General features: G+C 39.7%; 1 protein-coding gene across 1 annotated transcript in view; it reads left to right on the plus strand.

Annotated features, from left to right (window-relative positions):
- The window catches only part of LOC144027687 (sodium channel protein type 2 subunit alpha-like), a 56436-nt gene that overhangs the window by 36001 nt on the left and 4403 nt on the right, over positions 1-16032 (plus strand). Inside the window, exons 18-26 of the mRNA XM_077535463.1 lie at positions 2368-2485; positions 2613-2767; positions 3866-4039; positions 5567-5689; positions 9312-9584; positions 12051-12104; positions 12177-12318; positions 14083-14183; positions 15751-16021. Coding sequence (XP_077391589.1) covers positions 2368-2485; positions 2613-2767; positions 3866-4039; positions 5567-5689; positions 9312-9584; positions 12051-12104; positions 12177-12318; positions 14083-14183; positions 15751-16021 — 1411 coding nt within the window. The remainder of the gene's footprint in view (positions 1-2367; positions 2486-2612; positions 2768-3865; positions 4040-5566; positions 5690-9311; positions 9585-12050; positions 12105-12176; positions 12319-14082; positions 14184-15750; positions 16022-16032) is intronic.

Consider the following 16032-nt stretch of genomic DNA (forward strand, 5'->3'; position numbering starts at 1 on the left):
CACTTAATCCAACTGTTACACAACTACTGTAGTGCTTTTTTGTTTGTTTTGTTTTTACTTTTGTGTATGTTTTAATTTGTTATACATATTATATATGGCTATATTATCTCATGTATAAAATTAATCAAGTTAAAGAGGCAGTTTCCCATTTGAAATAAATTGTGTGTAATTAATAATGTTAACTTCAAATAAATTAGATTATATAGTGTATTACAAAATAGTTTTTGCTACGAAGCAAAATAAAGAGATCGTTTGGAGAGAGGGAGAGAGAGAGAGAGTCAATGTTAATCATGTTGATCAACAGATCAACATTATTCCTGTAGTACAGTTGCACTATACAAAATATCTGTGTCTGAATGTTGTAGGTCTCATTTATAATAAATAAATAAATAAATAAATCACAAGAAACATATAGCTAATAATGTCACATTTTAAAGCATGTTTGTGCATTGAACTAAAATATATAAGGTGTGTCAGAAAAGCTCCAGGACTAGATCTGATTCCTATCTAAACCTACTGTAAGTTTCCCCCTTCAAAGTAATCCCCCTGAAGTCTAAATGGACTTTCCCAGCCTCATTCATGTAGTCCTAGAAGGATTGTTCCGGGATTCTCCAATGAGGATCTTCAAAATGGGGTCACTTTAATGAGCTTCTCTTAAGCTTGGGAAAGTGGAAATGTATCACGTAGACCCAACCTTGGTCCGTGTGATAGATTTACAGGCTGAAGTTTGCTCCAATACACTAATGCCAGGAACCGTCAGATGCTTGAGACATTGTGAGCGCATTGTGAAACAGCCACAAGGTGCCCTGACACAAGTCTTTCTTGCAAATTGGACGAAGTAAACACTGCACGGTGTCTTTGTAGACGTGCTGGTTGATCGTCTGGCTCACAATGAAGGAAAAGGAACACTTGTAGTTTGAGTTTGTAATATATCATGGAATTACTTTGGGTCCTCATTGTCTTATGCTTTCCATTGCACCAAGTGCACAGCACTTTTTTTTTTTTTTGCCATTACCTGGATTTCTGCACAAATTGGTCATTGCTGTAAATGGGATCTGATTCTTATTCAAGTTACAACAATAAACAAACTCGATCTTCCTAAATTAAGACGACACAAACTATGTTTCTATACTTCTTTTTTATTTTTTTTTATTTTTTTTTTAAACACAACATGTAATTCTCACAGTTTGAGGTGAAAAAGTATATGAACCTCTGGACATAACTTTATTAGCCTCCTTTGGCAACAAACTTTTGCAATGTTGGCACATTCCTCTGATACAAACTGTTTGATTTGAGCAATATTCTTGATGAGAATTGCTCTCTTAAGATCATGCCACAACATCTCGTTAAGCTTCAACTGCCATACAGATTGTCTTGAATTCAGCATAATGTCATGATAACGTACTTTGTATTCATTAATTTTCCAGTCTATGATACTGTCGCAATACGTTTCCCTCAGAAATTGTTGCACTATTAGTGTACCTGTACACATACTGTACCTCACTAATGTTGATTTCTAAAACCGGACAAAAAAAAAACTCAAGTCAACTGTGTTTTCACATTACTAAAAACAAAGCACAATGTTGTCATATTTCATTCTAGAAGGAGAAAACCAAGACCACTTTCAAGCATGCATACAGTATGTGTAATTGTATCCAGTTTATTTCATATTTCCATGTATTCCTCTGATAATCTTCTGCCTAGATCGTACACGACAAACCTTTTGATAGGATAGGGACTGACCTCTGCCCCACAAATAACGATAAATATGCTCTGCTTTGACAACAACGTCAAATCTTATCAAAAGCGTATTAAGGTATAAAGGAGATTGAAAGGTCATGCCTGAAGGTGAGCAAAGCCATAATGCATGACAGTGGGTGGAAAATCCTGCAGCTGCTCTCCTTGGGAATAGAAATTACAATGACTTGCATATTATACATCTTGCTTGTGGAAGCTTCTTTAATCGCATCCACGCAATGTAATGTCATCAAACACTGCATTCAAGTCTTCTTGAATCATTTTGGCTACATTTAAAGTCATTCTCAGATGTCATAATAATAGTTCTCTGACATGCTGTTGTCAAATTACACAAGAGATAAAGAATTACGGCACCACCTTCACACTTTGGTGCGATCTGGATTTGTGTCGTTTGCAAATGCCAAGTATGGCTTTTGGTAATATGATGACTGATGGCGATGCTAAGGGAATCTTTGTCATAACTGTATTTAGCAACTCTGTTGCCCCCTCTTGGGAGAGTTTCCTTGCTGTTTAAACATGATGATGGTTTGCTGAGACTGACTTTTAATAGCTTGAAAGCATACCTGTATAGTCTGAGAAATGGTAACCTTGAGACTTCCTACCTCACAGGATAAGATAAGCCTTTCAGAAGGCAGCACGGTCGATCTGAGGAAGCCTGGTGAGGAGCTGGATAATTTATCGGAGCTGGCTGAAGAGTGCATGGAGCCAGAGGAATGCTTCCCAGAAAGTATGCTTCCAACTTACTCTACATTCCAAACAGAGAGATTTAATTTTCAATGTAGCTTTCTTCAGGTATATTTTATCGTTTGCGTCATGTTATGTTTTAAAATATGTGTTTTCATCTTTCCACTCAGTGTGCATCAAGCACTGCCATTGCTGTGATATCGATATCAGCCAAGGTCTGGGCCAGGCCTGGTGGAGACTGAGGAAGACCTGCTACCAGATTGTGGAACACAGCTGGTTTGAGACCTTCATCATTTTCATGATCCTGCTCAGCAGTGGTGCTCTGGTACAGTATCTTGACGTCTGTGTTTACTGCCAAAAGGATAGAAGTTGTAATACTATACCAATTGGAATTTGGTGGCTCAGTCAAAATGGTGATGGAGTGGAATTTTGGCTTTTTTTTTTTAATTTAGTTTTTTTCTCAGTTTATTGGCAACACAAGCACATTTTCAAAGCGCACTGATTCTTAGGACTCCCTGGGTCCACTTGACCACTGTTGTATATTGTTTGACCCATTTGAGTTATCCAATGTGGAATTAAAAGTCAGCGTACTTTTAGCAAGCCATGTTATGTGTTTATGGTATGTTACATTAGTCTGTGCACTTACACACTGTAAATGTTTAAAAATGGTAAATTATACAAAAAAATGGTTTAAAACATAATTACTGTCTGAGTTACCCCCAGGAATTTATCTGGTCTTTCTATATTTAAACCTTCTATTTATAGTCTTACGTGGTTTCTTGCAACATTTTCAAATACAATTAATTATGTCTTGTTTTTTATATTTTGTGTTTATTGAGCCTTGCTTTTATTTTCTTGAATTCTGGGATAAATTTGTCCCAGAAATGCTGGATTTTCTCAACAGATTTAAATCTTTTTTCTTTTTTTTTTGTTACACCCCTATTTTTTCTTTTACCAGTTTGTATCATTACATCATGATTCAAATGATATGTAGTTTTTCAAATGAAAACCAATTATGACAATTCATTGATGTCTATTTTTTCCCCTACATTCCAAGAGGATACTTAACTCACCAGACAAAGTGTTCGGTATAAATCTGCACAATCGTGATGTCAAAAGTTCAGCAACATAAACAAAACAAAACAAAACAACACTAGTTGACATTGTCAGGCAGGCTGCCTGGTGGTTTATGTGCTTGTTGTCCAACTTTGGCTCCAACATGTATGTTAATTGTTCACGTTAGTAGCCTATGTGAATTATTCAAATTGTTGTAATGTAGTCATTATTATAAGCTGATGTTGCATGGCGCAACTGTTGTTGCACATCTGTATGCCTTTTAAAGCTCCTGGAGGACATCCATTGAAAAACATTATGGTCATCTCTGACCATCCATTTCTATTTTTTGTTTGTCTCCTGACTGCAGGCATTCGAGGATATCTACATTGAGAAGAGAAAAGTCATAAAAGTGATGTTGGAGTATTCAGACAAGGTCTTCTCCTACATTTTTGTGCTGGAGATGTTCCTTAAATGGATTGCTTATGGCTTCAAGAAGTACTTCACCAACTACTGGTGCTGGCTTGACTTTCTCATTGTGGATGTAAGTGAACAAAGAATGTTGTGTATGAAGTATAATTCAATTTAACCCTGTCCCAGGCTGAATTGATATTGTGATTTACGTATTTTGAGGGTTTTACACAGTGAACTTTCCCTCCTTTTCAGGGATTTTTACGACCTCAATTGCTTTACCACAATGCTTGTGTTCTCTATGTTTTGCCCTCACAGCAGGATTTGACCCAAAAGTTTATTCATTTGTCCAAATGACATTGATAATTGTCGCCTCTTTTTTTTTTTTTTTTGAGCGTGTACATTGTGGGTTTAGAAATACATACATAAACCCTAATAAACTGCCCGAGGCTTGCGGCCCGTGGCCTGACTTGACTTCCTGTGATTTTACCTGCTGTTACACAGATTGCTACAGACCGCTCTATTGTTAGGGTAAGTTGTAATTAGCAGGTCCCAGGTGAGTATGAGCTCAAGGAATGAAACTCGCATCTGCATCACTTTTCACTTGCAGTTTGTCATGACATCAAAAGCCATTGTTTCCAAGAAGGCATTTCTCTTGGAGAAAAACAAAATCCTCTTCAATTCATCATTTGATGACACTTCAGGACTTTGGCTTTTGTATCAAAACAATTTTCAGTGGCACATACTGTACTGTAAGGTTTATCTACAGAAGATCAATTCTAATCACTTCAGCCTATTCGTCTTGGTAAGCATTCGTCACGTTAGAGATACATTGTAGAATTGAAATTTGTTTTTAACTGCTATTCTGTTTGTTTAGGATGTTTGATTTCTACATTGGCAAAGTCATCTTCTTTACTTGATAAAAAGTTGCATTTTTCCTTGATGACTTCTAATTGTGCTTTTTTTTTTTATTGTTTTAATGCCTAAAATTGGGACGAATACTCTCCTTGTTCTGTTTAGACTGTTAACCTTCAGTATCTTCTTTAGATATGTTGGACAAACACATCCGTAAATGGACTTTTATAAAGAAATTCACACCACCGGGACCTTCTGAGTGCTAAATTGAACTCATTGGCTCAAATTGGTTACAAATTTGGCTGATTTGTTAAGCATTCTTTATAAAACTCACTCTATTTGATATATATCCATATATTATATGCATATATAGCTGATTATGCATGCATGGACACATTGTGTACATGTGTGTGTACTTGTCTGTGTTCTGTCATCCCCAATTTCATTGGCATCTTTCCATTTCCCATTAATAGCAATCACCCAAGGGTCATTCAACAGCGGAATGTCATTTTGTTTTGTCTGTTTTGGATGTAGAATAGAGTGGAAGTCTAAATGTTCTAAAAGATGGTGCAACAACCAAACCAAATCTAAATCTAACAAATTCTACATTGTCTTTTCCTAACTGTGGAATGTCCCAAAATCACAGAAACTACAAATGATTCTTCTTGTCATGTTTTTGTAACGGAGATCTTTAGAGAGACTATTCTTGTTTCTCTAGCTTTCCATGCAAGGACTTTGCTACTTTTTTTGTTCAAAGCATTTGTACGAGACTGACAGGTCAAATACATTTGACTTCTTGTTGTAGGTGTCCCTGATAAGCCTGGTGGCAAACTCACTGGGTTATTCCGACTTTGCTGCAATCAAATCCTTGAGGACCCTGCGGGCTTTGCGGCCTCTCAGAGCTCTATCCAGATTTGAGGGCATGCGGGTGAGAACACAAACAAGACATGGTGTATCTCTATATTACTCAATGGGCAACAGCATCATTTTTTAGAAAAAAATACATTCGCAGAAACATTCATGTGCTAAAAAATAAATAAATAAAAGCAATATGATGATAAATTATATGAGACGCTACTATGGCCCTCAGGAGCATGTCAATCAGCACCTTTACGGACAATTCTCATCACTTTCAATCTTCTCCTGTACCCGTTCAAGGGTTTGCGTGAGCTTTAAGTGTACATATAGTACAGTTGTGCTTGAAAGTTTACAACTGTAAATGTACATAAGCTAAAGGTCACTTAACTCATTTACTCGCAGCCATTTTCACTGAAGCAACCCCGTTCGCTCCCGACTGTTTTACTGCATTTTGACTGATTTTGCAAGGACCACAAAATATTGTGTTCTATTGCTATAAAAACATAAAACCTACTAAAAGAAATATTAGTCTATTCTTTAATCTTTTATCTTGTTTCCGTTTTGCAGCAATTAGCATTAGAATATAGCAAAGTCTGTTTAGAATTGTGGGGAAACAGCTTGTTTTCATCATGGCCCTGGTTGATCCCTTATACTCTGCTGCCACCTGCTGGCCGTTTTTGTAATTACTACCATTTGTTTCATCCGTTCTCTGTAGTTGAGAGGCTGCATCAAAGCCTTCTGTATGCTCTAGCAAAAAATAAAAAAAACGTACGTAAATACGTCTTTGGGACACTTAATACATTTAAAATACAGTATAACGTATTCATACATTTTGGGGAGCAAATGAGTTAATGAATCGTCACCAAAATTCACATGCACATCTCTACTCATGTCAACTTCAACCTCTGAAAATATCAAAACAATTGCCACACTATTTTGGATTTCATGGGCATTAAACCTTTAAAGGGACACTTTACTTATTGATCCATTTTTAGCAGCAAAAAGTTGCTACTTTTTCAATAATTAATTTGGTGACGTGATTATTTTTTTATGTACATTTAATAACTTTTAAACCATTGTTAAAATGAATCGAACGCCGGCATGTTTGTTACACGTGACTAAATAACCCGGATGTTTACGTCACTAGTGTGTAAACGCTACACTATGGAAGCACTATGCAACGCAGCCGTGCATCTAGCGTCAAACCCGGAAGGATTAAACCTTATCGCTTCGAGCCAACACGACAAAATAACACTACCGAAGGAAAGTCTGCCTTGGATGTGAAAGTTGTGGCGCCAGATGGTCTTTTCGGGCACAAAATAAACTTTGACGAACGAGTGAATCAGGCGGGGGGTGAGTGGTGCTCGTGCGGGAGCTGCAGGAATGGACAATCCGCTAATGAATGTGTGCTGTCTGGAAATGAAAGAACTCGAGGATCGGTTCCTTGCGGACAATCTCAACTGCATCCTGGAACATCAGACATTCAACATGGCAATACTAAATAGACATTCTCAGGATAGCTTTGGTTGCGATGAAAGATGTGAAGAAGAAAAGTCTTGGAGGAGCAAATATCCAACAGGTAAAGTGACACACAGTACGAGCAATGCAAAACGTGTGGAACTGACGAAATGTTTCAGGAAAAAGAAAAAATAGTAAAATTAAATGTATCGTCGTTACAGCACCCAACCTCCCCTAGCTGTTTTTTTTTTCTTTTTTGCGTAGCGTCCCGATGCGGTCAGGCCAGCCGCCACTCGAAAAGACGAAGTCAAGCCAGCCGCCCCAACGATTGTTAATACTGTGCATTACGGTAACGTGCCGACGTGCCCCTGCGTTGGCCACCTTCAAATGAATTATGAAATAAAACAGTCCGTGCAGTATAATAACCAATGCCCCCCCACCCCCGAAACATGCCTACCTTTCGCTTTAAATTTGCTTCGCTTCTCCGAGATCTTTCAGTGGCCGTAGTAAGACCTCGATTTGTGTCGGCTGTTGTGAGAGTGAAGGCTCCGTGTTGCTAGCAGTTGCGGCTCCTCCATCGGCTTGATTATTTCCCACGTCTGGTTCTTTAAAGATACTCGGTACTGCGTTGGGCTTTAGTATTAGGCGTGTGGCGTACCCCATCTCAAATTGTAACATATATTCGAAGTCCTCATGCCTGAAATGTTCGCTGCGCACACGCCTGCTTGTCCTTCGGGAGGTTGACAGCACTTAGCAAACAAACCATTGTCTACTCAAGTAGCTTTTTTTTTTTTTTTTTTTTTTTTTGGGGGGGGGGGGGGGGGGGGTCTCGCGGGTTTTACCTTGCCGACGCCTTGCAAAATTTTGCAATACAGTAAGGCATAACTGACGTTTGTGTCTTCCTCGTTGTTATGTCTGCGTGAACTACTGTTCCCCAAGCGAGTATACACACTAGTGACGTCACCATTTGGGGGCGTTGCAACACGGAAGTACTTCTATGTTGAAAAAAGTTAAATAAATCAATATAGGAGTGTATTCTTCAGCTCTTATGCATGTTTCGTAGCTATACTAACTATTTACTGCCAATCAAGCCATACATGTAAAATTAAAGGAGCCTTCCTTTAACTCTCGCATGTAAACTTTCAAGCACAACAGAATGTAGCCTATGTGTGCGCCCACGACCAATGGGCAGATTGCACGAGTATGCACATGATCACACAACCTGAGCAGCAAACAAGCTGCTCGCATTTGAGAAATTTCTCTGAGGCTTCAAAGTTGTCCTATCGAGCAATTACATAAAACTACAAACGACTGTCAAAAGCATCAAAGGCCAGTAAGAAAGTCAATCAAATTCCTACGATAATCTGATTTATATTTGTCTCTGATTCTGCAAAATGAGATGTCAGTTGATCGAGTCATGATGATTTTGGACCTTCTACTGGTGTGGTTAACTTGTGATGTAACTGACCGATGCTTTCATGAATTTTATCAACTGCTGTGCTATTTTTTTCCTACCTTATCAGTCGAGAATGAACAAAAGTTCATTCTCGACTGATAAGTTGTTGCTATGCAGTGTTACATTCTCTAACATCATTATTTTGGCTCCATGTTATGATTTCCCCCTTTCCAAGTTTAAGGGGGTCGTAGATGGAGCTGTGGAGTATCCCTGAAAAATCTTTCCAGGATTGCATGAAAGCATGGCAGAAAAGGTTGGGAATGTGTGTTAGACTACAGGGGGATTACGGCACTTCAAGGTGGAAAACTTGTAGTTTGTATTTGAATAAAATATAAAGGAAGTTTTAATAACTCGATGAATCCCAGGTGGATGCCACTTAACCATGCACATAAATACCTGATTGGAGAGGGGGAGTGATAGTGCTCTGCATGCCCGTGTTTGTCACTGGATTTATTTGCCCTGGAGATGAAGTCCTATCTGGAATGCATGTTATTTACACAGAACAAGTAGAGAACACTTGCGACCTCCTATTTCTCGTCTCACTGAAATTAGCCCATTACACAGTCCCATACATTCATGGGCTTATGGTGTGCTTTTGTTACCACGACAGGGCACATTGCAACTATTGTGGCTCCTATTTGCGTGAATTGACACCAGAGTGGAAGAAAAATGCAATTGCCCATCAAGACAATAAAATCAAAGGCCGTGTGTATGTGGCGTACAGACACATGATTAAACACAAATAAATGAATACACTCTTCTTTGTGTTGCTCATCAGGTGGTAGTGAATGCTCTTATTGGAGCCATCCCCTCCATCATGAATGTGCTGCTCGTGTGCCTCATCTTTTGGCTCATCTTCAGCATCATGGGAGTCAACCTGTTTGCGGGCAAGTTTGGAAAGTGTGTCAACAGAACGGGCTTCATCCACAGTTTCATAGTAGTCAACAATAAATCCGACTGCCTGGCCATGAATGACACGCAGTACTACTGGACAAAAGTGAAAGTCAACTTTGACAATGTGGGACTGGGCTACCTTTCCCTTCTACAAGTGGTAGGTTTCTTGGGTAGCATGGATTCTCTTAGTACTGTAGAAGTTTGTATAATTGTCGCCGGGCGGAATCTTCGTACATCCTAAATCATCACTTTTCAGGACTCATGTTCATGCATGGAACAAAATCCAGTGCAGCTAAAAATCCATTTTTTTACCGACTTGCCCTGGTCAGGGTCGCAGGTGAGCTGGAGTTTATCCCAGCTCACTTTAGGCAGAGATGGGAAAAGTACTGACATTCTGTACTTGAGTAAAAGTACAATTACTTGTATAAAAAAATGACTTTGGTAAAAGTACTCATTCAAGTAATTACTCAATTAAAAGTAAAAAAGTACAGCCTCTAAAATGTACTTCCCGAGTAAAAGTAAAAAGTATTTTTGCCGGATGTTTCCTCCTCGTGTCAAGACAATTAAATTTAAAAGATCATCACTTAACAAACCCTTAAAACTGGCTAAATCGCCTCATGAAGCCCTTGCAGCATTTTTTTTTACTCCTCTAGATGGTGCCCTTGGTTTAAAGATGCAATGGAAATGCCTTAAATGCCTTAAATACCTGTATAAATTATATGCTTAATAAAGTCTACAGGAGGAAACTTGTATATATATATTTTTTTTTATTAAAGAATTATAACTGTAATTCAACAAAAGATGCCTCTGCCAAATCTAATGTTGAGCTTTAAGGAACTAAGCAATAAAAGAAAAAGGGGGTGTTCAAAGCAGCACATACCATCCACCTGTCCATCATCCATCCATTTTCTTAGCCGTTTGCTCCTCACAAGGGATCGTGGGGGGTGCTGGAGCCTATCCCAGCTGGCTTCAGGCAGTAGGCGGGGTACATCCTGAACTGGTTGCCAGCCAATCGCAGGGCACACAGAGACGAACAACCATCCACGCACACAAGCACACCTAGGGACAATTCGGGGCGCCCAATTAACCTGCCATGCATGTCTTTGGAATGTGGGAGGAGACTGGAGTACCCGGAGTAGACCCACACAGGCACGGGGAGAACATGCAAACTCCTTCCAGGAAGGCCGGAGCCTGGACTCGAACTTGCGTCCTCAGTACTGGGAGGCGGATGTGCTAACCAGTTGTCCACCGTGACACCCCCCCCCCCCACTTGTTCATGTTTTCATTTAATTTTTTTTCGTACTTGTTAAAAAATAGTGACCACCCCGCCACAAGCCCCCGCCCCTATACTAACTGCCTACGAGCTGTATATGTCTAATGTGTACATATACCGTAAAGTTTATACAGTAGTATGCTCGGGCTATTGGCTCTCCAGTCATATATTCAGATCAGCGCATTAACCAGGGCCAAGCTAACGAAAGGGTAATGATTATTTAGCTTTTCTGTACCCTCCATCCATTTTCTAAACCGCTTGCTCCTCACAAGGGTTACTGGTGTGCTGGAGCCTATCCCAGCTGGCTTCGGGCATTAAGCGGGATACACCCTGAACTGATTGCCAGCCAATCGCAGGGCACACATAGACGAACAACCATCCACACTCACAAGCACACCTCGGGACAATTCGGAGTGGCCAATTAACCGGCCATGCATGTCTTTGGAATGTGGGAGGAGACCGGAGTAGACCCACGCAGGCACGGGGAGAACATGCAAACTCCACCCAGGAAGGCCGGAGCCTGGACTCGATCTTGTGACCCCAGTACTGAGAGGCGGACGTGCCAACCACTCGCCGCCCGCTTTAGTGTACCTTACCTCGATAAGTTGTTTCAGATTGGATGGGGAATTCTTGCAGGCGGCTAGCTCGTGGACTTACACAGAAAATACAGGACACAATGCATTCACCATGAATTGTTCTTAGAGCCAACCAAAGTGAACATTTCCCGCAGGTAAGGCCATGGGTAGCCAGCCGATTCGCAAGCTCCTTCTGAATCAAGTCCATAATGTAGACAGTTTCAATCTCGTTTCAATTTGGACACTCTACATCGCGTCATCTCATAGGTTGAGATGGAGCCTATCACAAACGGGGATGTCGGAGACCGTGTGTAACGCTTCATATGATTGGCCGAGCCAGGAACATAGAAGCGCATAACCTGCCGTCACTTTTTAATTGTTGTCATGCACGTAAAACAAAAGTAACGAGTAATGACACTCTGTTTTGTATCAAGTAAAAAGTACCGATACTGTTTTTAAAATGTAACAGATAAAAGTAAAAAGTATTCTAAAAAATAAATACTCCGTGAATTACAAAGTACTGGAGAAAACTACTCAATTACAGTAACGAAGTATTTGTACTTCGTTACTTCCCATCTCTGACTTTAGGTGAGGGGTGGGGTGCACCCTGGATTGGTGTATACACAATTATTAACACTCAAATTTACATCTATGGACAATTTATAATACGCAATTAACCTAACATGCAATGAATTATTAGCTGGTTGACTTTATTATTCCAAACTTGGATCAGTGGGCATGGCACAAGAGAATAATGTGTATTGTGGCATTGCAGGCAACGTTTAAAGGTTGGATGGAAATAATGCATGCAGCAGTTGATTCAAGAGGAGTAAGTATGTCACATATTAAAAGTCATAAACCTAACAGCAAACATTTGACTTGCTGAACTTTTGGTTTTCAGGTGGAGGAGCAACCTATCAGAGAAATCAACCTCTACATGTACCTTTACTTTGTTGTATTCATCATATTTGGCTCCTTCTTCACCCTCAATCTCTTCATCGGAGTCATTATTGACAATTTCAACCAGCAGAAGAGAAAGATGAGTATTTTTGTGACTCGTATGGGAAAACCGTTATCACAAAACCCACATGAAGTTGCCAGAAAAAGAAAGTGAACCCTTTGGAAATCAAGTAACTGGATTTCTGCATAAATTGTTCACACATCTTCAAATGATCTTCTGTTCTAAGTCACAACAATAGACAAACACAGTCTGCTTACACCAGTGGTTCTTAAGTACAGAAACCCACAAGTTACCTACGCGCATTGGCATTGCAAATCGTAGTTTGGACACTGACTCCCATCACTCAACTCAGCTCTATATTTAGACAGCACTTACCAGCTAGAAATCCACGAAGCGCCTCTCGCTGTTCAACATTCAACAAAGAAATGGTGAGTAATTCTGCAAGAACAGAATTAATTGTAGCGTCCATTCATCCATGTTAGGTTTGTTTATTAGCCCTACCGTCGGCGCTGGCTTCTTGGTTTCGTCACAGTTGCATGTCCCGCCCCAAACACAATGGACACTCTGTGATTGGTCCGAACCACCAGTGGTTCGGATGGTGGAAATCAGCGGGAGCGGTACAAAATGTATTCTCTGGAGTTTGTGAACTCACAAATACCGTGAGAATTCATCTTGCGAGAGCAAGGTTAACGATATGCATCTGGCACGTAAAAATGATTGTAAAAACGATACTTTATCGTCGGAAAACCCTCGAGGCTATGCACGCTGATAGCAGTCGGGACGAAGAAGACAACGAACACTTGTTGAAAAGGACGCAGCTGGTAAGCCCACTGATGACATCACAGCCCAATCAACTGTCGTGGTGTTTTACGTCATGTCCTGGGCTCGCGCTGGGCTCGCTCTGGCCCAGGTAGGCGAGAAGGCCGCGAGCAGCTTGGCACGGTCCACTTCTGACTTGGTCAGCTGCAATGGAAATTAGGGATTCACGATAATGATATTTTCAACCGATACAGATAAACCAATAATTTAGAGGTGCCAATATCGATAACAGATAAGTAAGTCGATAATTGTTTGCAAAATTAACCTGAATACAGATGTGCTTTCGAGTCTTACTATAAGTCTTAACAAATACATTGAAACATTGTATAAACTTTGCACAATGTTTCAATGTATGTAAAGCACCATAAAACTGAATTTGATTGATATGAGCCACAACCACAACAGATGGACCAACCTGGCATGTCTATAATTACTGCTGGATTTCTTTATTATCCGGTTTATTTGTATGAAATCAAATTGCCGATAATTGTCGGCAGATTTCTCTATTATCTGGTTTATCTGTTTGACGTCAAATTGGTCGATAATTGCCGATAATTATCAGCCACCGATATTATCGTGCATCCCTAATGGAAATGCTCGCAAACACGGTGCGGTGCTGGGCTGCAATGGAAATACGCTATTAAAAGTTTTGTAAAAGAGGAGGTCCAAAATTGCTCCTCAATGTTGCGCAGATCTGATCTGCAACAACAAGAAACATTCGGTTGAGCTTCCTGCTGCCAAAAGGGGGATCAACCACTTATTCGATCCCAAAGGTTCACATACTTTTTCATGTTTACAAAAACATGGAAGCAAATCCATGTTGGTGTTAGTTTAGCAGACTGTGTTTGTCTATGGTGCTTTGTCTTCACTCTCACCACAATGGTACTCATCTGTGGTGGTGTTACGTTAAACACACATGCACGTATATACATTCCAGAGAGGTGTCAAATGTAAATAATCTAAAGGCTCTTGTTTTGAATGGTGCTGTCTTTCAAAAATAAAGTCGGGTATCTTTGATTATACTTAGGTGGAGAGGATATATTCATGACTGAGGAACAAAAGAAATATTACAATGCTATGAAGAAGTTAGGAACTAAAAAGCCACAGAAGCCAATACCAAGACCCACGGTAAAGTATCGGACCAGTGGACCACGTAAATATATATATATATATATATATATATATACCAGAAAAAAACTAGCAGATTTGTGACGTTATAAAGTGGCAAATTTGTCAGGAAAACAAAAATCACAAATTTAAAAGAAATAAACTTGCACATTTGTGGCTTTTGTCCACTAGGAGCTCAACATGAAGATTCCTGGGTGGTTAATGGAACACTTTTTATAAAATAAAAAGGCAGGATGGAGACGGTTTATTTCTTAGACTTTACTAGTCATACACGGCAGCTCAAGCGACAACACTTCCTGACCCCCTATCATCTGATTAACACTAAGGAATCAGAAACTACACAATAAATTTTGTAGAGTAAGTTTGACTCTATTTAGAGTGGGACCAAATAGGCTCAGTTTTAGAGTAATATTAACACTTGGAAGACTGCAAAATAAAGAATTGAAAAAATATATATATATATATATATATATATATATATATATATATATATATATATGTATGTATGTATGTAGGTCGCACGTCCACCTCCCAGTTCTGAAGACTCTGGTTCGAGTCCAGGCTCCGGCCTTCCTGGGTGGAGTTTGCATGTTCTCCCCGTGCCCGCGTGGGTCTTCTCCGGGTACTCCGGTCTCCTCCCACATTCCAAAGACATGCATGGCAGGTTAATTGGGTGTTCCGAATTGTCCTTAGATGTGCTTGTGAGTGTGGATGGTTGTTTGTCTCTGTGTGCCCTGCTATTGGCTGGCAACTAGTCCAGGGTGTCCCCCGCCTACTGCCCGTAGCCAGCTGAGATAGGCACCAGCACCCCCCGCGGCCCTTGTGAGGAATAAGCGGTCAAGAAAATGGATGGATGGATGGATGGATGGATGTATATATGTATATATATATATATATATATATATATATATATATATATATATATATATATATATATTAATCACACTTTTTAATTTTGATTAATCACGATTAATCAGCTCAATTGCTTGCGTATTCGCGTAATATAAAATAAATACAAAATAGCGTAATATTTTGACATTAATGCCCTTTATTATCTGAATGTCATTTGCAAAATTGATTAAATGCATCTATGCAATTGCATGCATGTGTGTATTGCTCAAAACGTAACAACATCATATCAATTGGGTGAAATTCAGCAATTATTATTTAATTAAACACAAATTACTTTTGTTTTATCTCACGTCCCGTCGGGGTGTTTTTTAAAGCGAAATTTACCACCGAGCACACCAACTGGAGTCACCCCGCTCATTTTGGAGCAACAGGCGTAGGAAATGTCGTGCATTGACCTAATCACTGACCTGCGCAGCCTTCAATGTAACCATCCGCCGTTACGTTCAAGGCTCAAGTGCGGTAAAAAAAAAAATAGTGCGATTAATATGCGTTAATACATGATTAATGCGACATTTTCTGTGATTAATTATAATTTTCAACACCACTATAAACCAGTAAAATATGTCAATAGTGTCAATCAAAATTGATTTTTATGCACTCTTTATGTCAGGACTATTGATAAGTTACTGATTGCATTTTTCCTTGTCCAACTCAGAACATTCTCCAAGCGTTCTTCTTCGATCTGGTGTCCAAGCAAGCCTTTGACATCATGATCATGATGCTGATCATTGTCAACATGCTAACAATGATGGTGGAGACAGACGAGCAGTCGGACCGCATGGAGGCCATCCTCAACAAGATTAATTTGGTCTTCATTGTGATCTTTACGGCGGAATGCCTGATCAAGATCATTGCCCTCCGTTATTATTTCTTTACAGTTGCATGGAACATCTTTGATTTTGTGGTGATTATACTCTCCATCGTGGGTAAGTTGAGA

This window comes from Festucalex cinctus, chromosome 1 (genome assembly GCF_051991245.1).
Source record: "Festucalex cinctus isolate MCC-2025b chromosome 1, RoL_Fcin_1.0, whole genome shotgun sequence".
Taxonomy (NCBI): Eukaryota; Metazoa; Chordata; class Actinopteri; order Syngnathiformes; family Syngnathidae; genus Festucalex; species Festucalex cinctus.